The sequence below is a fragment of the Erithacus rubecula genome, assembly GCF_903797595.1.
Source record: "Erithacus rubecula genome assembly, chromosome: 3".
In the NCBI taxonomy this organism is placed as follows: Eukaryota; Metazoa; Chordata; class Aves; order Passeriformes; family Muscicapidae; genus Erithacus; species Erithacus rubecula.
This window is the reverse complement of record NC_136689.1, coordinates 909,389-933,416: the sequence shown is the minus strand read 5'-3', so window position 1 is coordinate 933,416 and position 24,028 is coordinate 909,389. Positions and strand designations below refer to the sequence as shown.

Below are 24,028 nucleotides of genomic sequence, written 5' to 3'. Positions count from 1 at the left end.
GAAACCCACAACCTCTCTGGACAACCTCATCACCCTCACAGCCAAGAATTCCTCCCCAGTATCCCACCTAAAATCTAAATATCTAATCTAATGATGGTCACAGGCCATGAGTGAGGGATTTTGGGAAGGATTTCTTCATGGAAAGGGTTGTTAAATATTGGAATGGGGTGCTCAGGGAGGTGGTGGAGTCCCATCCCTGTGACACCTGGAGGTGGCACTCGGAGCTGTGGGCTGGGGACAAGGTGGGTGTGCCGGTTTTGTGTTAATTGGCACTTAGAAAAGAGCATTTATGGAAGCTTTCTTCTTGAGAACTTCCTTTGTGACTTGATGGGACTAATCAGAGGCTGGTTTAGGAAACTAATTGGAGGATTTGGTCTGTCTCTGTGAAATTTATATTTTGAAGCGAGCAAAAAAAATTTAAATATATTAAAATTGACAAATCTAAACCACTACAGTGGGAATCAGGCACAGCTTAGACTCAGTGATCTTGAACTTCCAGATGTCTTTGGGCATCCAATCCCAAACTGCTTATGGAAAATTGAAACATTTCATTTCCACTTCAGACTGTCAGGATCTCAGAATCCCTGTGCTCCTGCACACAATGAACAGCAACAATCTTTAAGTCTGGCTCATGGAATCTGCCTCAGGAGTCTAAGGAAAACCACAGGAGCAAATTCCATCCGTTTATTATGGATCTGCCTGAGGGCAGAAGTTTCAGCCTGTAGTTCTGAGGCACCTGAGGTTGTTTTCCATGAACACTTGGCACGGATTTGTATTTAAAAAAAAAAAAAACAGAAGGAAAAGAAAATCCTCGTGATCCTGAGCACTCTGCAAAGCTGCCAAAACCCTTTTCCCCAAAAAGGGCTGGGCCAGCCCTGGCACAGGCCAGAGTCCCCATTCCTAGAGGGATTTCAGGGCCCTGTGCATGTGGCACTTGGGGACAAGGGTGAGTGGTGACCTCAGCAGTGCTGGAGAATGGCTGGACTCCATCTCAAAGGGCTTTTCCCAAATTAAGGACTCTCCCAATCCCAGGGAATCACTGACCTCCAGCTGCAGCTTCAGGTTGTTGGCAGTGCTTCCTCTGCCATCACCCAGCTCTGTCATCCAGATCCAGAGCAGGGACAGCCCGTGGCACTCCAGGAAGGACTTCAGGCAGGACTGCGAGTGCGTGTTCTGGAGAGACAAAGGTGGCAACAGTCAGAGACAACAGGCAAAAACATGGAAAACTGCTCCCCTGGCATCATGGGCAAAGCCATCAACCCAGCACCTGAGCAGCCCAAGCTGATTTGAGTGGCTGCAGCTGCTGGGATTGTGTGGGAGCCCAGGGTGTACCCCTGGCCTCCTTGGGGGTCTCAAATCCCCCTGGTGAGGGTCTCAAAGACTCCTGAGTGAGACCCTGGTGTCACAGGTGCTGAATTCCAACCCTGGGGGAAGTTGTCAGCACAAAGAGAATGGAAACAAGCTACCAAAATCAGTAAAGTGTAAATTAGACCTTCAGAATGTATAAATAGGTTTTTTTGGAATGTTTATGATAAGGGACACGTGGCCAAGATGGAGAATTTGGGGGGTGGACACCTTTTGCTCCTTCTTCTCCATGTCATCTGTGTTGGGTGACACGTTGGCACTCTTGGATTGGATGGGGTCAGGGCTGGATCATTGAATAAAATTGTATTGTATTGGGAAAATTTTGTAAACATGTAATACACAGTACAAACTATATAAGATCAGCCCTGCCCTCAGCAGGCAGATCCCACCATGGATGCCAGGCTGAGCAGACCCTGCTGGCCAGGCAAAAAGTGCCTGAGATAAAATATAATAAACAATCCTTGGAACAAGAGAAAACCATCTCCAGCAATCTCTCTTTGGCTGCTTCAGAGAAAACCAGGGTTTGAATCACCTCATGTCCCTCTGGGGTGATCTGGGGGCAAAGGAGAAACCCCAGACTGGGACTGGATTGGAGCAGGGATGCAGCAGCATCCCAACCACTACAGCTCACACTGGGGAACAAAACTGAAGGAAAATAGATCCTGGAGCTGTTTGGCTGAGTTTGGGATGCAGGAAAACCTGCCTCCCACATTCCCCCTCCTCCTGTGAGGATTCATTGAACAACATGCTCACCTGGATGAGTTTGAGGCAGGTGAGTTTCTGCTCCAGGGTTTCAATCCGGACCATGAGGCGGGACAAGCTCAGCACCTGGTTTTTGTCAGAGAGACCCTCCCCATTCTCCAGCAGAGCCTCCAGCTCCCCATCCACCTGCACAGCCAAAGCAAACACCTCAGGCTCAGCCCAGGCAATTCCCCAACCTCCCTTGTCCAGAAGGAATGGCACATTTCAGCTCTGCTGGGAATTCCAGGTGGTTGCATCAAAACTCTCCCAGTTGTGAGTTTATCTTTTCTTTCTAAGAAATTATCTTTAATTGAAAGTCAAATTCATTCTTTATCTTCTGAATTGTATGAATTCTTTATCAATTTATAATGATTCATGGATTGTAAAGTGGAACAGATTATAATCCTTACAACTAGAGATTCCCTCTCCACACAGACACTGGAATATCACCTTCTCATTTAGTGACTGATTATGTTCTAAAACACCCTATAAATGATTTAGGAATTACTTCTTGGCTTCCTAACTCTACAAAGATGATTTAGGAATTATTTCTTGATTTTGTCACTCTCTGACAGTAGAATATCACCCTCTCATTTAGTGACTAATTGGTGTTTTAAAACACCCTATAAATGATTTAGGAATTATTTCCTGGCTTCCTCAGTCTTTATAAATTATTTAGGAATTATTTCTTGGTTTCCTCACTCTCTGATATAGCAAATCAAAAAGAAACTGACATTTTTTAAATTTCCCAAAAGAATTAGGAATAAATCTTCTCCATATGAATAGAAGTTTGTCACTTCAAGGATGGAATAATTACAGTTTGTAGGAATTAGAGAAAAGCCTATGCAGGTTCTTACACATTTCACCCAGAAAAATTCCTCTTGCTCTGGATTCTGTGCACTTTTTCATATGGTGTGAACCCATCCCTGCAATTCCATGTGCTGTCTCTAAAATTCCACCTCCCAACCTGGAGATGGAGAAACTCTGCCCTTGGAGCTGCCAAAAATTTCAGGTGATGCCCAAACATTGAAGCCAATATTGGTTATCCTTCATCAATGTTTATAAACCATGGGCAACAATCCAAATTTTTAAATCTATATGGAATTTATGGTGGGATTTAGCTAGGGATGAGCAAATACTGGACCTGGAGAAGTCACTCTGGTGGGACTTTGAATAACCAGGAGAAAGGAAATATGGATATAACTAAAGATCCAGGAAAACACAAATCTTGAGAAGCCTTGTGAAATAAAATCACTGGAGCTGGAAAAGACCTCCAAGATCATCAATTCCACAATTTAACATATCCATGGAAAAGGCTGAACCCTGAGGCCATCAGGAATCATCTCCCAAAGGAGCAGTGACAGGATGAGAGGAAACCTCCAGCTGAGCCAGCAGAGGCTCAGGTATTGGGGAAATTCCTTCCTGGAAAGGGCTGCTGGTGGAACCCCCATCCCTGGAGGGGACATGGGTGGCCCTGGCAGTGCTGGGGAATGGCTGGGGGATGCCAGAGGGATTTTGCAGCCCTGGGACTGAGGGAGAGCTGAACTCACCGAGTCCTTTTTGCGGGATCTTTCCTTCTTCATCTTGCCCCCCGCGGCGCGGATGCTGACCCTGTTCTCCCCCCCCAGGTACCCCCGGCAGTTGGAGGAGCCACAGAAACATTTCTGAGCCTCTTTGCTGTGGGGGAGACACAAAGGGAGATCCAACAACAGCCCAGCACCACCCACAGCCACCCCTCCACCTGCAGCAGCTGGGAAAGGGAAGGGCTCTGCCTGCAAAATCCAAATAAAGTCTTTATTTCCTACACAGATCCCATGATCCTGAGCTGGGGCAGTGCAAAGCCAAGGCTGCCTCACCCCCAGGTCAAGAACCAGGATCCACAAAGGAAAAGGTGGAGCTGGTGGGGCTGACAACTTCTTATTCCACCTTGCCATCATGATTTTCCTAAGGAATTTATCCTCAGGATTCTACATATATCCGTAAGGAGACATCCATAAGGAGAAGCTTGCATTTCATAGCATTATATAGCTATGAATATTATAATACATTCATTATTTTATAATATATTATCCAATATTATTCAGTGTTTTATTATATATTGATATATATTTTATTATATTTTATTTTTATTATCATTATTATATTGAATTTTAGAGCTCAAAATAGGATAAAGAATGAGCTCAGGATTCATGGAAGCAGCAAAATCCACATGGAAAATCTGTTTTGGATGTTCAGCCATGGATAATAAATACAATATATAAAATATATCATGTATATTATATATGTTACATATATTATATAACATATATAGCATATATAATGAATATAATGAATATAATGAATATAATTAATATAATAAATACAATTCCCAAGGAATATTTCTACCAAAAGTCTCTGTATTTCTCACTTGACACACCATCCATTTTAAACTCCATTCCACAATTTTCTTGGGAAAATGTTAAGGTTTTATTTTAAATTTGTGCAACCCACTGGAGGAACGTGGCTCTGCAGTGGTAAGAAGCAGAAAAGCTCAATTCCAGGAATTTCCAGGAAGGAGGAATCATCTTAAAATTCAACTAAAAACTCATTCCTGCTTACAGGAAGGACCTGGGGAAGGATCAAGAATGAAAAGGAAGGGATGTTCATCAAGTTATATTTCCCCAAATAGTAATGGAGGAATCTTAGGCTCAGGTTTAGCCCAGGGATCCAAATTCAGCTCTCCCTGCAGCCCTGGATTAGGCAGGGAGAGGGGATGAGCTCTCCAGGGGCTTTTTCAGCTCCTTAAAACAGCAGTGGGAAGGGAAGAAGAGGAATTCTTGAGGAATATTGCAAAGCCTGGAGCTTGGCTAATTACTAATCAGGCAGGAAGAAGCATGGAGGATAATTTTGTGGGAAAGGGAAGGCTGGGGAGGAGGGAAGGTGGGATGGCTGGGGCAGGGACAGGGACGTACCCGTATCTCTGGAACTGGTAATCGAAGGTCAGCTCCGAGCCTGATGGCACCAGCTTGGTGGTGAAAAAACCAACCCTCAGCTGCCCATTCACAGTCCACTGGGGAAAAAAGATGCCAGGAGTTATTCCAGCCTGGACTGCAGGTCTGATTTTCCTTGGAAAAACAGCACTGGGGAGTTTTAAACCCAGCAAAGAGCCTGGTTTGAATCAACCCAGCTGTTCTCGTGTCACTGGTACAACAGCGACAAAAACTCCCGAAATAAAGAAGGAAAATGTTTCACTCTGAGCTCTCCTGAGGGAGGAGCTGCTGGATTGGATCCAGCATTTTACCTTTTGGGTCTCACAGTTGGGCTCACAGCTGTGGTTCATGAAGCGGGAGCAGTTTCCTTTCTGGGTGGCATCGATGATCTGAGAAGGAACAAGAAATAAAAGGGAAAAGCTCATTCCTGGGAAACAGCTCCAAACACAAACCATGCAGGAATCAGCTCCTTTCCCACTCTTTGTTTGATATTCTCCATCTTTATTTTAGAGATTGGGGTTTAATTTGACACAAAAACAGGTTTTAGGTATAGAACTCCTGATTTTCCAGAGTTCTCCAGCTGGATGCAGATCTTGGATTTTGTTTTTGATACAGCCACGAGGGGCTGGGACAGTGAATTTTTCTCCCACATGCCTCATACTCCAAGGGAAAAGTCACCACAGGAATAAAAACTCCTTTTATAACTGGAAATGCTCCTTTATGACACTTAAAATCACACAAAGAATCCCAAAAAATCCTTCTTTTAGGAGGAAAAACACTCAGAAAAAATCACTCTGAATATTTTTAGCTCCTTTTCTCTCACACTCCCCAGACCCAAAAACTCCTGACAGGAGACAAAGGAGAATAAGAGATGGAATTTCTATTTATCCCCCTTGTTCTCAGGCAAAGGGAACAGCTCCACATCCCACAGAGCTGAAGCAGCCATAAATAATTAAGGATACCCCATATATAAATATTCCAGTGGCAATCCTGCACAGAGGGACTTTGCCAGCTTAAAACATCCCAATTTCACAGAGTTTAATGTGAAAGGAAATGTGGATTTTTGGTGTATTTGGGAACCCATAAAGGGTGAACAATGACCCATGCTCCATCTTTTCCTTTGGAAGGACACTGGGATACATTCAAGCTGCCACAATTTTGTTGGAATTCAGAAATGGGTTAAAAAATCCTGAGGCTGGAAGTTTCCTTTCCTCAGGAAAACATTCCCAATGTTTTCAGGATGTTGCTCCACAGGTTCCCAAGGAGCTGGTGCAGTATCCAGCTAAATCAGCTTTTCCCAAAGCCAATGCCAGCTCACCTCATCATTCTTCAGGGCCATGAAATAATAATGGATGTTCTTGTTCCGGGCATATTCCTTCACCCGAGCCTTGAATTCCTTGTGATCCAGAACTTCCCCACAGTATTCCAAGACAAAAGTGTTGCTGCAAGAAGGAAAACCATCAATTTTCTTTGCAAAAAAAAAAACCCACTGATAAACATAAAATTATCCCTCTTGAGGTGGATTCTCTGAACACAACTCCCAGCCTGGTGGTGTAGCAATAAAATGTGCCTTAATTTCAGGGAATTCTGATTAATTTGGGATTTTATGCTGTCACATGGGAAGTGACAGAAGGATGAAGCTCCCCTTGGAGCAGGGTTTGTTCTATATATTTGGTATATTCATAGAGTTACAGGATGGTTTGGGTTGGAAGGAAACTTTGAGATTGTCCCATTCCATGGTCAGGGACACCTCACACTGTCCCAGGCTGCCCCAAGCCCCATCCAACCCATCCTTGGACATTTCCAGAGATCCAGGGGCAGTCACAGCTTATCTGGGTGCTGGGCCAGGGCTGGAAAACACTTTTCAGGAAGGAATTTTCCCAACTTCCAACCTGAGCCTCCCCTGACCCAGCCTGAGGCTCTTCCCTCTCCTCCTGTCCCTGTTCCCTGGAGCAGAATCTGTCCCCCCCAGCTGTCCCCTCCTGTCAGGGATTTATGCAGAGCCAGAATTTCCCCCTGAGCCTCCTTTTCTCCAGGCTGAGCCCCTTTCCAGCTCCCTCAGCCCCTTCTGGGACTCCAGCCCCTTCCCTTTCCTGGGAGCACTCCAGGGTGCTCCTTTCTCCCAGTAAACCTCATCTTGCTCTCCCAATCCTGATCCTCTGTTGTGCCTCAATGTTCTCACTTTTCTCTCCTTTCCTGGCCTCACCTAAACCAGCACTTGGAATTACAACCCTGAATTAACAGGAGGAAACCCTGAAACAACAGGAGGAAAGATCCCCTGAGGATCTTCTTGTCCAAACGGGAGGAGGACTCAGGGAAAGAACTTTTGCAGAGCTGGGAGCAGAATAGACACAACTGGAGTAAAGTAGGGACAGAGACAGGGCAGGCAGATCCATCCCAGGAATAAACCATGGAAAGGCTGTTGGGAAACCAGGAAGAGCAAAACCAGAGTGGGAGATCAAACAACAAAGGCCAAAGAGGAAGAGAGACACACAAGCACGAGCTGGAAGAACCTCATCCCATCTCCTCTCAGGGAAATCCAGACCCCACAGACCCTTGTCCCTTCAGGAGGGAGGGAAAAGGTGGGGAAGGGCTGTGGGAAGAGGGAAGGCTTACGATGGCAGGTCCTTGGCAGCTCTGAGCCCCCAGCCCTTCTTCTCAGTCAGGATCACCTCCACATCAGCGTGCTGCTTCTTCTGGAAGCGCCGGTTGGAGCAGTAGTCACCGTTGGGGCAGCGGGAAGAGCTGAGGGAAGGGGAAAGAGCAGAGCAAATCAACTCCCAGCAGGAAAACAGAGCCAGCAGAAAGGGCTCTGATGGGAAATAAATCCCAAATAATCATTGTGAGTTCCTTGTGAAACCTTCAAATGTGGTTTGCTATAAAAAGCACAGCACGTGACTGTACACGTGCAAATGCAGATCGTTTCTTTTTGGGAGATAAAAATATTTAGAATGCTGATCTTGCTGTATTTTTGTATTTCTGGGGTCTTCTCCCCTTGTTTTGGGGGTTATTCCTTCAAGATATTCCCTGCCCTAGGTTTGATCTATGAGATAAAAGCAAACTTGGGATTCTGCCAGGTAATTCTAATCCTTCCACAATCCCTGTGCCAGGGGGGAATCCCACCAAGCACCTTGTCTCTGCCTCCAGCTCCCATGGAGCAGCAAACCTCTTCCAGAGGGAGAAGGAGACACCAGCCATAGGCTGGAGAGGCTCTGGGGAAAGGAGATCCAGGAGATTGTGACGGTTGAACTCCTGCAGATCATCCACAGATTTAAGTCATGGAATCATGGAATGGTTTGGGTGGGAAGGGACCTCAAAGATGATTTCATTCCATGGGCAGAGACACCTTCCACTACCCCAGGCTGCTCCAAACCCCATCCAACCCCTGAAATCTTCCAGGGATGGAGCAGCCACAGCTTCTGCTGGCAGCTCCAAAGGTCACAGCAAAGACATTTCACTGCCCCCTCCCAGGAATTCCTGAGTTATCTGAGGGGTTCCCAAGTGTGTTGGGTTGATGTGGCCAGAAATGTGAATTCTGTCACTGTCTGTTGGATCCAGGTGTGGCAGTGCCCCTGATCTCCTGGCTCACATTCTCTGCTAATGGGCCATCTTTAAACCAGCTGGGCAATCATCTTTATCTTTTCCATGACCCACCCTTCATCCAGGAGGTATCACCTGTTAATGGGCCATTGTTAGAAACTGGGTGTGGCAGCAATTCTTATCACTGTGGGAGATATCTCCTGTTAATGGGCCATTGTTAAAAACTGGGTGTGGCAGTGATCTTTATCTCCTGGCACACATTCTCTGCTAATGGGCATCTTTAAACCAGCTGGGCAATCATCTTTATCTTCCCACAGCCCATCCTCCCTCCAGGAGATATCTCCTGTTCATGGCCACTGAGTCCCAGTGCATGACTGATAAAATTCCATCATCCCACTGGGAGATGCTCCAGCCAGGGCAGGAGCCAAGCCTTTCCTACCCAGAGAAAAACTGAGATTTTGGACACCAAGGAACCTTCTTTCCACTGGATTCCAGAGGAAAGCCAGACCTTTCCACATCATCCCTGGAGCTTCAGAGGAAACTGCACCTTCTCCAGGAGCACTGCTCCAGCTGAGCCACATCTGCCCCTGCAGGAGGATGCAGCACCATGGAATGGGACTGTGCCACCACCCTGACTGACTGACTGTGCCAGCTTGGATTCTGACTCTGGCAGGGCTGGGATTGTTCTTTGTAATACTGCATTGCTATTTTAATTTTCCTAGTAAAGAACTATTATTCCTAATTCCCATATCTTTGCCTGAGCGCTCCTTAATTTCAAAATCATAATAATTAGGAGGGAGGGGGTTTATTCTCCATTTCAAAGAGAAGCTCCTGCCTTTATGAGCAGACAGGTGCCCTGAAGAGCATCTCCAGGCCAGCCCAGGACTCACCACTCGATCATGAGCAGGCGGTTGAGACAATCCTCTCCACAGGCCACCTCCCCCTGCGCCCGCTCCTCCTTGGACAGGGGGGGACACTCACACAGCATCCGCTTGATGTCCCGGTGGGATTTGTTCTTCTTCCTGGGGGAGCCAAGGTGTGGAAATACGGGTGAGACAGCAGCCAGCTGGGGAAATTCCTCCTCAGTGCTTAGCAGTGGGTTTTGGAAAAAAATGGAAAATAAATTTCTCGACAAGCCTAGGATAATCGCTGGGAGAGACAGGAAGAACCAAGGACACTTGGTGATGACTTTGTGATGATAAAAGATTTCTTAAAGAGAATTTCCAGGATATTTAGCTGGTTTTTCTTTCTCCTCCCTGTCCATTTTTATTTGGACTTCCATATTTTAATAAGGCAAATTGGAGGGTTTGGTTACTTCAGCCTCTGCTTCGCTGTCAAGTCAGAGGATGAAAAAGAGGAGAAAATCAGAGTTAGAGAAAAAGCAGAGCATTCACATTCTAGCTTCCATGAAGGATATAGGTATGCTCTGGAGTGTGGATCCCAACAAGGCAAAAAAAATCCATAAAAAAAACAGATTATGGCCATTGGATTAAAAAAGCTCCTGTGAGATGATAAATAAAACATGGAAGTAACCAAAAGCTTTGGAAAAGCACCTTGCTTGCCATAAAGCTTTCCCACACCTGACAGAATTCCCTGTGCCAACAGAAAGGGAACAAGCTGGCATTTGGGGACATTAAACAGGATCTGGTGAAGCTATAAAAAGGATATAAATTAATCAACCTTTCCCTCTGATCCTCCCATTTTCCAGCTCTCCTCAGCACTTGGGACTGTCTGGGCCAAACTGGAGGATTCTCTTCAGCTGGAGTGGCTTTGCCAAATGTGGGGAATGCAACATCCCTGCCCCTCCCTTAAGATGCTAATTTGGCCATAAAAACCCAACCCTCCTGGAATCAAATGGAACTTAAACCCCAAACTTGCTCAGGGAATTAAAACAAAGATCAAGCAGCAGTTACCTCTCTGTCAAGTAGACATTCTCCTCGATGAGGTCGAAGTAACAGGGCATCTTCCCCTGCTTGGCAAACTCCTTCCAGCGCTGGGGGTCCCTGAAATCATCCATGATGCACAACCTGCCCACCATGGAGGAATCCTGGGGCGCTGGCTCCACCTGCTCCCCCTCCACCTTCCCCTTCCTCTTCTCCCCGGAGTCACCATCGCTCTCCGAGTCGCTCTCCAACTCCGGCCTCCTTTTTTTTGGTGGGCCTCGTTCCTTCACCTCGTTTTTCTCCAAAGTTTTCACCTCCTCCTTCTTCTCCCCGCCCGGCACCGGCTCCTTGGTGGAATTGCTGCTGATCTCGTGTGCCTGCACCGAGCCCTTCTCCTTCTGCCCAGGCATCTGGGATTTTCCAGAGGGGCTGGGAAAGCGGGGCTTGCACTCCTCATCCCAACGTTCATCCTCTTCAAACTCCTCGTGGTCTTCGGTGAGGGAATCGGGCACCTGCCCCTGGATGCGTTCGTAGCTCACCACGTTGGCTCTGCTGCCTGTCCTGGCATCCCAGTAACCGTTGCCTTGCCAGTAGCTCTGGGAGCTGGGATAGGCTCCCGAGCCCGGCTGGTAAACGTAGCCTGAGTACACCCCAAAGCTGCTGTCTGGCTGCTGGTAGGTGCTGCTGGGCTTCTCCGACTGGGAGAACTCCCAGCCCACAGCACCCACCTCCCCCGGGGCACGGAATCCATCCAGCCTGGAGCAGTCTCCCAGGCTGGACTGGTTCCCGCCCTGCCCTTGCCGACTGTCAGGCTTGGAAGAGCCCATCTGGTGTCGGGATGTGTCGGTGCTTTCCAGACTCTCTGGGACACAGAAGGGCTGCTCCTCCATGGGCCTTCCCACGGCCACCACATCCGGCAGCACCGTCCTCTCCTCCGTGCCGGGTTTGCCGTGGGAATCGGCCGCCAGGTCCGCCTGGCTCGTGCTGTCCACGCCGTCGCTCTGGGCCTGGCACGGATCCGCCCGCAGCTCCTCCGCCTCCTTCCTGCTCAGCTCCGTGGAGGATGCTGGACTCTTCTCCATCCCTCTGGGAGAACACCTGCTCTCCACCTGGGCACCTCCTTTACTCCCCATGTTTTCTGTCCTCTCCTCATAGTAAGGCCTGCTGGGCTCGGGCCGCTCGTCATCCCAGTGGTCGGAGAAGCGCCGGCTGCTCCGGGAGGAGCCCGGGCTGTTCTCCTCCGTGGCTATGGTGGAATTCTTGGGAACCACCACAACCGACTGGAGCTTCTTCCGTGGCGTCCCATCATCGGAATCCGAGTCCTCCGTGTCGCTGTCCTCGCTGCCCCTCTCACTGTCACTGTCCCCCATGTCGGAATAATCGTCGTGGCCGGCGGGAATGAATTCCGAGGCGTTGCCGCTGCTGTCGCACGTCGGGGCTTGGGTCACCATCTCCGTGTCCTCTGCAGTGATGATGACATCAGAGGAGGGATACAAAGCGTCTGGAAAAGCTGAGGCCACCAAGGGCTCGTTTCCCTCATCCCTCTCGGCCGATACGCCGGGACACTGAACAGCCGGCTCCTCCAGCTCAGCTCCCTCGGTGGAAACAGCACTTTCTTCCACGGCCCCTCTGCCACGGTGCTCCAGTGGCACTTCTGAATAGTAGGAATGTTCATTCTGGAACGACAACTTGCCTTTTGCTGAGCCAAGATCAACATGCTGAGCATCCAACTCCAGCATCTCTTCGGCTTCCGAATGCTGGAGCGGCTCCTGGCACACACCCGGCGGGGGCACGTCCCATTTGGAAGAGACACTTTCCTCTGGCATGGCATGATCCGACTGGAGCCTCTGGGAACAGCCATCCTGGGAGGAATCCCTGCTCGAGCTTTCCACTGCCAGGCTGATTCTATGGGAAGGATGGCCATGCTCATCCTCCCCGGCACATTTGGAATGGGAATCCTCCGTGCTCTCGTAATCGCACGTCACCGTCTGCGGCTCCACCTGCACGTCCAGGAAAGTCTCGGGTGTCACTTTCAAATCCGCGGGCTCCGCTTCGATTTCCACTTCCGAGTGGTACAAACCAGGGGTGGCATCATCGGAAATGAAGCAAAAAATGGGTTCTTTGGTTTTGTCACACGGAGTCACCTCCTCATCCAATTTCTTAAGGACAGTTGTAGTAGGATCTACATTCACGGCAGGGAGAGGGGCGGTTTCCTCCAGCTGCTGCTGCGGATCTGGAGCCTCCCCTTCCCGGAACAGGCTGTTGCACTCGCTGGACTGGACCCGGGACTCATCCAGCTCTTGCTCCTGGGACACATCCGTGCTCTCAAACCCATTGGATGGCAATGGATCTGTCGGGCTCGTCTCGATGGCAGGGGACGCTTCCGACCGACCCGGGCCGTGGTCAGAGGGCGCGGTGATGTCCTCTGCTTTGGAGGCACTGGAAGCTGCCAGATGCTCATCCTGACCCTCCGGGGAGCCGTTCACACTCGATTCCGTGGGGAAACATGCCCTTAAGGGATCGTGCTTTGCCTTTAAGAAGTTTTCTTGCTCCTTAACACTGTTATGGCCTTCGTTTGCTGCAAGTTCCTCGGATTTTGAGTTCGCCAAACCCGCCTTGGACTCGTCGGCCTTCGGCAAAGCAGGAGAATCGTTGAACTGATTTAACGGAGAAACTGTCTTTTCCCTTTCCAACTTTTTCACACTGGACACCCTGATCTCATTGTTCTTTACACAAGAGGTCTCTAAATCTAGAGAATTAGACTTGGACTTGATTTCTTCGATCGATTCTGTACAACAGAAAGAACTCTTAAATTTATCAGGCTTTAGTGCGGGGGCCTTGGAAGGGGTGGATTTATAGCGGGAGGAATTCACATTACTGTCGGGCTTGGAATGGGATGTCCCCTTCCGATAGCCCAGTTCATCGAGGGGAGAGCACCTTTTGGATACTTCACTTTCAGAAGTCCTTTTGGAATCTCGATCGGCTTTCGAAGACGACCTCCCTCGCCTGTCCACGTCGGCGTGAGACGATTCCACTTTGCTGTCCCTGTCCGACTTGGAGTAAGAGGACCTCGAGTCTCTGTAGGAGGAGGAGGAGTGGGAGGACGTACGCCTGGAGTCGCTGGACCTGGAATGTGTCCTCCTGTACTCATCCTCCGAGTCCGAGCTCTCCCGCGCCCGGCTGTCCGCGTACGACCGGGAGTACCGCGACCGCTCCCGGTACGGGGAGCTCCGGTGGTACCGGCGGTCCGAGTCGTAGTAATGCGAGCGCTCCGACCTCGAGTAGGAGGAGCTGGTTCGGGAGCTGCGGTCGGAGCGGGAACGGGAATGAGACCGGCTTCGCCTCCTCTCTCTGTCCGAGCGGGAGCGGGAAGATGAGTACCGCGAGTCTCTGTCCGATTTGGAATAGCTCGAGTACTTCTCATCCCTGTCCGACCTGGAGCGCGACGAGGACTTGCCCGCGTCATCGCCCCGGAGGGACGTGGAGCTCCGTCTGGCATCTCTCTCCTTTTCCGTGCTGGAAATCTTCTGCTCGTGCGACCGCTGGCTGGAGGAGGTCCTCACGGAATCCTCGTCAGACTCGGAGCCCTGCAGCGCGCCGTCCGACTGGGAGAACTTCCTCTTGGCGCCCTGCCTCCGGGAGCAGGCGGCAGCACCCTTGGAGCCGTCGGAAACCTCATCCTCCTTCCCAATATGGGAATCCTCCTTCGGCGGGGTGATCTCCGTCTGCTCGGGCGCGGTTTGAGCCGCGCGCTCCTCTGAGCCGCGCGACGTCGGATCCTGCTTGGCGTCCGGCTCCGGCGCCTCCCTGGGCACCGGGGCTTCGGCTTCGCCGGGCGGCGACAGCAGCAGCGCCGGCATCGGCGGCACCGGCGGGGCCGTGGCGCCGGGAACCGGCACCGGTGACGCCGGCGGTGGCGGTGGCGGCGGCGGGGGAGGCGGCGGCGTGGGGGGGAAATCCACGGCCACCGGTTCCGTTACCGGTGCCGCCGGAGCCGGGGGCGGCTTTGCCGTGACGTTCAATAAATGTTTTTTAAAATGAATCTTCCCCAGTTCTACCTTCGGCTTTGGAGGAGAAGATTCCTCGCCTGAACCGGCGGCATCCCCCAGGTCCAGTTTATTTTTGGGGTTAAAATCAGTGGGAAGGGGAACCGCCGGAGGGGTGGGAGTTTCATTTTGTTTCTCGTTTCCCAGAGCAGTCAGGAATCGATTGGGTAAAGTTTTCTTGGTTAAACTAAAGCTGAAAGACACTTTTTGTCTTCCCTGCTCCTCAAGGTTAACCTTGGTTTTGGTGCCTTTGGGCAAAAAGCGGCTCGAGGCGACGCCTTTGAACACGGGGCCTTTGATAAAACCAGCTCTCGGCACCGTTTCAGGTTTGCCCTGTGGAAGAAAAAGAAGATGCAGTTGGAGGAATTGGATTTTGAGGGGTTTGAACTCAGCTCTGCAGCGTTTTCTTTCACCTGGTGAATTTTTCATGATGATAAGAGAGAAACGCATACCCTGGGTCTGTCTTCATTGCCCGGCTCTGTCCTGAAAAAATCAATCCCTCAGACTTCTTCAGCTTGAAACTAAACCTCCTCTGAGGTTTGGGCTGAGGCTTTTTATCTCACTTATTAATGACCAAGCTCAAACTCCTTTTATCATTTAATTCCTATTTTTTAAAAAAAGAGAGTTCAGCTTGCAAAGTTAATTGAGGGCAAAACTGGTTTTTTATGCTGTTTCTGTGGTCCCAGGCTAAAAAAGACCCTGAGTTTTAAGCTTAAAGTGCATTAGTTTTCATGTGACTCTACCTGGATGCAGCTTTCCAGTGCTAAAGGCTTCCAGGAAGAGCTCAGAGCTCCTTCCAGGGTCTGGAGGGGCTCCAGGAAAGCTGGAGAGGAACTGGGATGGAGGGACAGGACACAGGGAATGGTTTCCCACTGCCAGAGGGCAGGGATAGATGGATATTGGGATGGAATTCCTGGCTGGGATGGAATTCCCAGAGAATCTGTGGCTGCCCCTGGATTCCTGGCAGTGCCCAAGGCCAAGCTGGATGGGGCTGGGAGCAGCCTGGGACAGTGGGAGGTGTCCCTGCCATAGATTGGGGTGGCACTGGATGATCCTGAAAGTCCCTCCCACCTAAACCATTCTGGGATTGTGGAATTTGGTTCCAACATAAATCAGACCAACAATTACAGCAGGAATTTAAACCCCATCCTTTCCTACCTCCCCCAACAGCCTTCTCCTGGTCATTACTAATTCCTGCAAGTTCCCAGGCTGAGGACCAGAGCAGCATTAATTAATAGCTCCCCAGGAATTCCCATCAGGAGCCAGTGGTGCACGATGACTCCGTCACCTCTGGATCAACCGACTGCTCCAAGCTCTGTGTCCTTCCCACCAGCAGGTTCTGCCTCTGCTTCTGGCCTCCTGCCCAGGAGCCACTCAGCACCTTCTGAACCCAAACCCAGGAACTTGCAGAGCACACAAAAATTCACCCATTTGGGCATTTCTCCCTCTGTTTTAAATCTCAGCTCTTATCTGTGTCCCAGGAATAAAATCCTGGAGAACATCAAGTGGGAAAAGGGCTTTGTTGTCAATAATCTTTATCTGCAAAAATCCAAATTGCATCAGAATTGTGGAATTTTGAACAGTTTGGGTTGAAGAGACCCTCAGGATTATCCCATTCCACCCCTGCCATGGGCAGGAACACTTTCCACTACTCCAAGCTGCTCCAAGCCCATCCAACCTGGCCTTGGACACTTCCAGGGATTCAGGGGCAGCCACAGCTTCTCTGGAAACTCCATTTTGTGTGTTCACCCTAATTCCAAGGGAAAGAATCATATCCAAATTGTCCAGAGCCAGGTTTTGCAGCTGTAGCTGTGCCATGAGCACATTTCTGGCAGGAGCAGCAGTTTCCTACAGCCCCCTGTGAATTATTAAGGATTTTGTTATCCTTTAACTCATGGAAAACAACATGGAGCTGCCCAGGCTCAAGGCACTGCAGTAAATGATTAAATGAGACATTGGTGGATTGGAAATCCTGGGGGTTTTTGCACCATGGGACATCACATATCCCAAAAAAAATTATTTTTTCCAACACATTGGGGATTTCATTGTGTGCATCTTTTAATGGTCTATCCATGACTCATTCTGGTGACCCACTCTGGATCTGCAGCAGCAAATTCCCTTCACTGTGGGAAAACTGGGAGCAAAACCTAAAAGTATTTTCTTGAAATTCGTATTTTTTATGAGGGGACATTCCAGGGACAATTTTAAAAGAGTTTCATGGCTAAAAGGGCACCCAAAACATTGACTTTGGAAAAAAAGGAGCATCTCCAGCTCCGAAATGGGCTCCTCTCACTACAACTCACAACCATCTCCACAAAGTCCTGCTGAAAATGCCATCCCTGCTTTCCACAGGATCCACACATGAAAAGTGATCCTGGGAATAATCCACAATTTTTATCAATTAATTGATGGAAGAACAAAGGGCAAAATTAACACCCTCCTGTAGGAGTTCAGCCTCCTGAAGTATGAGGGAAAAGAATTTTGGGGGTTTCCTGGATCAATTAATATCCTTACAACCAGAAATTCCCACTTTTTTTTCTTTTACTCCAACATGGGACAACAGAAGCAAGCAGGTTCCTCTCCAACCTGAAGGATCTCCACAGATCTGAACCCAAATTCTTATCAGGGATTGGATTCTTTAATCATACTAATTGTAAATAATAAATCAATTAATGTACAGTTAAAATATTGGAAATTCAAGAAATCAACATTTCTTGCTACAACTCTGGTGCCATTATTATAAATGTCAACATTTTGATCAAAGTCCTTCTAATTTCAAGCACAACAGCTTTGAAATAATGGGAATAAAGGGGTTTGGATAGATCCACCTTTTCCCAAATATGGGATCTGCAGGCAAGAAAGAGCTGCCCCATTTCCATTCCTCCCCACAGCCCACTCAGCAGAGCTGCCACATTCCAGGATATTTCCCCTCATCTGTTCACCCTTCCAGGGATTTCTTCCTTAAATACCAACAATTTGAACAAAACACAATTTCCAGAATTTGAAACACACTCTACAGGTAAATTTAATAGGTGGGAATTCCAGGGAAAGCTCTGCAGGAGAAGAGGAATTCTCCTTCCTCTCATGTTTTACAGAAAGGGAGTATTTCCCAAAATGGAAAAAAAAAGCACATCCAAAATGATTAACAACTCTCATTCCAAAACCAGATTAAAATCTATCCCAGGCCTTCAAGTTTTCTCTTTTCCCAATAAATTCATTGAGTCACAAGCAGCAAAACTCATTATTTTTACAAATTAAGGCTTTAAATAATCAGCATCAACCCACACCAAGCTGTGCCATCACCACCCATGTGCTTGTGGCAAAAGTGATACTGGAATTATTGTCCCTCCTTCCCAAATTTAATGAGAATTGCCCTTCCTTCCTAAATTTAATGGGAATTATTGCCCTTCCTTCCCAAATTTAATGGGAATTACTGCCCTTCCTTCCCAAATTTAAGGGGAATTATTGCTTCTCTTCCCAAATTTAGTGAGAATTGCCCCTCCTTCCCAAATTTAATGAGTATTGTTGCCCCTCTTCCTCAAATTTAATGAGAATTATCGTGCCTCCTTGCCAAATTTGAGATTTATCACCCCTCCTTCCCAAATTTAATGAGAATTACTGCTCCTCTTCCCAAATTTAATGGGAATTACTCCCACCCCTTCCCAAATTTAACCAGAGGAATCCCACAAAAGCATCCATTTGCTTTATCCAGCCCCTCAATGGCCCTGGATTCATGGAATGTCTCAAACCAACCCAGCTGGGCTCACAGGAGATGCAGGAATGATGGAATTGCTTTTTACTCACCTCATTTTCTTCTTCTCTATTGCAATCCAGCCAGGGAAACATGGAAAAAAAAAAACAGGAAAAGAAAGTGTGAATACCAGGTAGGAACAAGAAATGCAAGTCTGGACATCTGGGAAGGGGATGGATTTGGGACACAGAGTGAGGGAAACACCAACAGCACCTGGACACAAACCCTGCTCTGAGGGGGGCACAGCACAGCTGGGAGGCTCCAAAATTCCCTGGAAAATCCCACATGGATCAGGACAGAGCAAACCTTTTTGGAGAGAATTGCTGGCTTGGTGCTGTCTCAAATTATTCCAACATGCTGCAGGAATAAAACCTTCAAAGATGTGATTGAAAAAGGTGGATTTGGGATTCTTTCCACTTGAATACTTTCCTGAGTAGCTGAAAGTTTCTGCCTCTTACTGACAGAAATTAAAGTTATTAATGAAGGTCTGGCTGCTGTGAATCTGCCCTGGCTATTTGCATAATTAATCCCTATTTTGGCAGCTTGAAAATGAATTAATTAGGATCGTTCTCCATGCTGAGCCAAGTTGGGTTTTCCCAATTTTCCACTTTTCTCAAGTTCTTTGCTCTGATCCCACAGTGAAGACATTTCTCCTCAAGGAAGAAGGAACAGAAACACAATTCCCTGGAAGGTGTCAGGGAATTTCCTGGCCCTACCAACACACCCCAGCAAGGCATCAAAATTCACCCATCCCTGTCATGGATCTACAGAGATCCCAAAATCCCTCTCCAGCACAGCTCAGAGCTGAAATTCTCCTGCATTTTATCAGCTTTTCAAATATTTCTTATAGAAAACATCACAGATTCCACCTCAAGCATCAGCTCAATGAGAAATATCCAATTCTGGAAGAAAAAAAACCAAAATTTTCATTTTGGAGCAACCTGGACATGGTGACAGAACAGGAACCACCCATGTTCCCACTGAAACCAGCAGCAGCTGGGAACTGGGAGGAAAGGGAAGTGCTGGGAAGAACTTTCCCCTCAGGAATGTTCTCTTGCCCTTCCAAAGGCTCCCATCCAAGTGACCCAGCTTATTAAAAGATTATTAATTATTCCCAGAGCAGCACCAAGAGGGTTTGGTTCCATCCAGGAGATCCAAACTGGGAGTTCTGGTCTGTGGAGTGGATGGGATTTAATGGGGCCAGGCAAACCAGGAATTCCAAATCCCACAAATTCAGGAGCACTCTGAGACTGGAATTAAGACCTAAAAGGAGCTTTCAATTTCAGGATCATCAAAAGGAGAGTTTGAGACTTTCAGGAAGTGTCACATGGTTTGGGTTTGAGGTTTTGTGGGGTCAACACTCAAGCAAAACCTTGCATTTGATGATTTAAGGGTCTTTCCCAAGCTCAGGAAGATTTTCCAGACTTCCTAAGGAAATGCAGCAGAGAATTGCAACCACCAGGTGGAAGCTGAGCAAAAATAAATCTCTTTATATACAAAAATACACCTTTAATCAGCTGTATATTGGGAGAGAGGTAATTAAATTTTGTGTTTATAATTAATGACAAGGAGAAGAGAGCCAGGATCCTTCAAATTCCAGAAAAATCCTGCAGAAAAAAAGAGAGGAAAGAGGTGATGCCCATCCCTGGAAATGCTCAAGATTAGGTTGGATGGGATTGAAGAAACCTGGGATAGTGGAAGGTGGGACAGGATGATCCCATTCCAACCCAAATATTGTAAAATTCTGGGATTCCATCAATTAAAATAAAAAGTGTTGACCTTCCTAAAAGTAGTTATGGATCCCATTTCCTTCCCAGCCTTTTCCTTCTCCCCAAACGAAACAAAAAAAAAAAAAAAAAAAAGAAATAAAACAAAAATAGAATTCCAAAATTAGGGAAGGCGCTGTCGTTCCCTCAGGAAGCTTGTGCCAAATTCCTCCCACACTGAGATGAAATTACATAAAAATCCCCCTGCTCCAAGCTCAGGATCCATCCCAACACATATTCCAGGGTTTTTCCAGCACTTTTCCAGCTCCACAGGTTTGGAGCAATTCCCTCAGCTGCACCTTGCTGCCTGCAGGCACCAAAAATCAAAGTGGGATAAAAAATTAACGTGGAATTCTTGCATTTTTGTGGCTCCTTCCTGGGAAAGTCAGGAGGAAAGAGTTGGTAAAACCCAAAATAAAACTGAACACCTTGAAGAAAATTTTAAAATAACCTAAAAAACCACAAAATCAACCAAAGAACAAAAAAAAAATAAACCCATCACCAGGAAGCTTCACCACCTTTGATCTGTTTCCAGCAGCTTGATGGGTTAATTCTGTTAAAAACCAAAAATTAAGCACCAATTAAATTCCAGGAAAAGCTGTTTAAAGATTACAGAACCACATTTATATCAAGATTCTTTACATGGGTCACATTTCTATCTTTTTTTTTTTTATATGGACCCATATTTAAACCAAAATTATTAATCTGAGGCCACATTTTGACCAAAATTCTTTGCATGGAGCCACATTTTGACCAAATTTTTCAGTATTTAAACTTTATCAGCTTCTCTTCTGATGGATACATCCCTATAATGTCATGGAAATGGTGATAAAAGTAAAGTTTTATTTTAATTCCAGGATTCAGCAGCTCCAGCATTTCTTGGTGCTTCAACAGGTTGAACTGAAGGAGATTTTTTTCCCTTTTTTAAGTGCAACCCACACAACAATTGGAATTTTATCCTGGTTTTTCCTTATGTAAAAGGAGCCAAAAAAATACCCTCAGGCTTCTAAAGTTTAAAAGACAAAACTTGAGGAGCTTCATCTCCCTTAAATCCCGAGGTTTTTTTTTTTTTTTTTTTCTTTTCTTCCCTTTAAAAGAGGAAAATGTGGAAGGCAGGAGCTTTTCTTCTTTAAGTATCAGCAGCCTAACAGCCCTGGGAGCTGAAAAGGCTCATTCCCAGCAGGAATTCAGCTGAGGAATTCACAGGGATCCATCTGAAAGCCAAAGAAAGGGAACCAAAATGCAAAAAGCTCAGCTCAGGAAATTGGGAATTAAGCTGTTTTGTTTAGGCTGGGTTAGCCCAAAACATCCTGGATGCAGCTGGAATTCCATGGAGCATCACCCTCATCCACACCAGGGCTGAGGAAACAAACCAAACCAACAGCTCAGGTGGAAATCTGGAATTCCAACAGGAATTCTCCAGGTGGGTTTTATCATTTTTTCCTGGGTGCTGATGGAGAGTTGCATCCATGGGTTTCTGCTGGGAATGCAATTTCCTGGGAGATGGGGAGGAAATTCCCTCCCTGCTGCTCTCATTCACAGAATCCCAAAATTCCAGAATGGAAGGGATCTAAATCTCACCCCATTCCCAGCCTTGCCATGAGATTTTTATTTTTTTTTTTCCTTCCACTATCCCAGGCTGTTCCCAGCCCTTGGACACTTCCAGGGATGGAACATCCAGAGTTTCTCCTGGAAAATTGCTCCAGTGCCTCACTCCCCTCATTGCCAGGAATTCTTTCCACATATCTATCCCAAATTTCCCCTTTAATTTCCATCCTCCAGACTGAAGAATTTGCTGGAACACCCCCAGGCCTTTGCTCTTCCATTTATGAATCCCTAAAGTGGGATAAAAAACAAGGACAAAAGTGCAGCTGTCCCTGTGCTTCATGGAATATTAATGGAATATTGGGAGGAATTCCTGGGAAGTCTTTCATGCAGAGCACTGGGCTTTTAATATCCCAAGGTGTCCCTGGCTCCCAAAAACATCACACTGCAAATGGAGAATGGGCAAGCAGGAAAAGAGATGGGGAGGTAAAAGGAAATCCTGCTCCTTCCCCCCCAAAAAAAAAAACATGGAGTGGAAAGGAAAAAGCACTCATGTGAGGAAGGAAAATCCCTGGAAAAAATCTGATTTAACCAGGAGGTGGAATCCAAGCTGAGTTCCCTGCAAAATGAGGTCAAGGTACCTGTGCTGCAGCACATCCCCAAATCCAGCTCTTCTGCTTCCCAAAAATCCTCATTTATTGGTTTAAACAAAATTCCCACTGAGGTTTTGGTGCTGGAAGTTTGGAGCAAGGGAAGTGATACCATTTCTCCTGTGCTGGAATAAGAAAAATAGGGAGGGACTGGATATTCCAGGGAAAGGAGGAGATAAATATACTGAAAATAAGGATTTATTTATAAATCTTTTCATTTATTAAAAAAAAAAAAAAAAGAGGAAGGGATGAGTGACTTCACTTATTAATTATTCCATAATTTATCTGTTACAATTCTAGGATTTTTAGAGAAGCCAAGATGTGCTCCAGGAAAAAGATCCAGCAAAGAAAAAAATACCCAGTTTTTCTGCTCCTTTCCCCAGCTGAGAATTCCCAAAAATCCTGTTTTTCCCTTTCTGCTCAGGGCACATCTGAAGAAAAAATTCCACTTGAAATCCTGAGAGGAATCAGGGAAAGCAAAGATGGGAAATGGATTCACCTGGCACAGGGAAGGAAAGGATGAGGATGGGGGTGGGAGTGGGATGGGACCCAAAATAGAGGCACAAATCCCAACTGGAATTCCAAACATGGCTCTTGGAAAACTTTCCCCCTCTCCTCCTCTTTTGGGAGCAGGGAAGAAGATTCCAGCAGCATCTTCCCATAAATGACACAGCCATGGGATCATTTTCCAGGTAACCCCTGCCTCAAATCCCCCCCCTTGGGCACAAAGAGCACCAAAGGAAAAATCCCACAGGGAATTTGCTGCATTTTCCCAACTTAAATCCCAAAATCCAGGCACATCCCTGAGTGCATCCAGGGGAAGGATGAGCCAAATGCACCTCCAGGATGGTTTCCCAGAGATCTCCCCATGTGCAACACCACAGGAGGGAATTGCACCCAGAACCCCAAAATCCACATTAAAACCCAGCTGGACAAAGAACCCCCAAATCCACATGAAATCCAAAATTCCATGGAAACTTTGGTCACAGGTGTGGGGCATTGCTGGGATCAGAGCAGCCAAGGGCATCATTTCACTCTGGATTTTCTCCCCTCATTAAAAAACTCCTAATTCAAATTAAAACTGTCCTAAAGCCAAGGTTAGGGCAGGCTTAAAGCTCAGGCTCTGTTCCACCATCAAAACATTTCCCCTACTACACAAAGCCACTTCCAGGACTGAAAATGTAGGAATTAGTGGGAATAGTAGGGGGAAAAAAACCCCACAATTTTTATCATTTTGCTCAAATCCCAAAATTATCTGTGCCCAGAGAAAGTTCCTCTGTTTAAGCTGCTTTTTTTTTTAAGTTGCTCTTTGTAAATTCTTCAATATAAGTTTGAGCAAGAAAAGGATTTCAGGAGGAAGTCCTGGAACCTGAAAATTCGAGGAATTTAGAAATTTTAAAATAATAATCATCAGAAAAATCCCAGTTTACTTACAATTGTTGCTACCAGGGATTCATTCCCAGGGATTGGGATTCATTCCCAGGTCCTGGATGTGCAGAGGCTCCACCTGAGCTGAGCAAAGAATTTGGGATTTGTGCTAAAAATCTCCTCGGAGCAGCAAAGTAAGACCCCTCCCTCAAAGGGGGAGGATTTGGGAATGGCCCCAGGGATCCAACACTTGCAGCTCTCCAGGGAAAATCAGGGATTTTCACCTCCCTGACCACAGCATCCCCACCCCAGGGGATTTTCCATGAATGGGAAGGAAATTCCAACCCGGATCTTATGGAGCCTGAATTACATCACCCCACCCCCCCACCCCCCCCCCACAGGCA

At 47.2% G+C, this 24,028-nt stretch overlaps 1 protein-coding gene across 1 annotated transcript in view; it reads right to left on the bottom strand.

Moving 5' to 3' along the window:
- SETD2 (SET domain containing 2, histone lysine methyltransferase) overlaps positions 1-18,472 on the bottom strand; it is a 41,084-nt gene extending 22,612 nt beyond the window's left edge. Inside the window, 11 exon segments of the mRNA XM_079300800.1 lie at positions 1,045-1,173; positions 2,119-2,253; positions 3,657-3,783; positions 5,058-5,155; positions 5,387-5,464; positions 6,394-6,517; positions 7,692-7,820; positions 9,506-9,637; positions 10,529-14,877; positions 18,349-18,402; positions 18,404-18,472. Coding sequence (XP_079156926.1) covers positions 1,045-1,173; positions 2,119-2,253; positions 3,657-3,783; positions 5,058-5,155; positions 5,387-5,464; positions 6,394-6,517; positions 7,692-7,820; positions 9,506-9,637; positions 10,529-14,877; positions 18,349-18,402; positions 18,404-18,457 — 5,409 coding nt within the window. The 5' untranslated portion in view covers positions 18,458-18,472.
- Between the last annotated feature and the right edge of the window lie 5,556 nt (positions 18,473-24,028).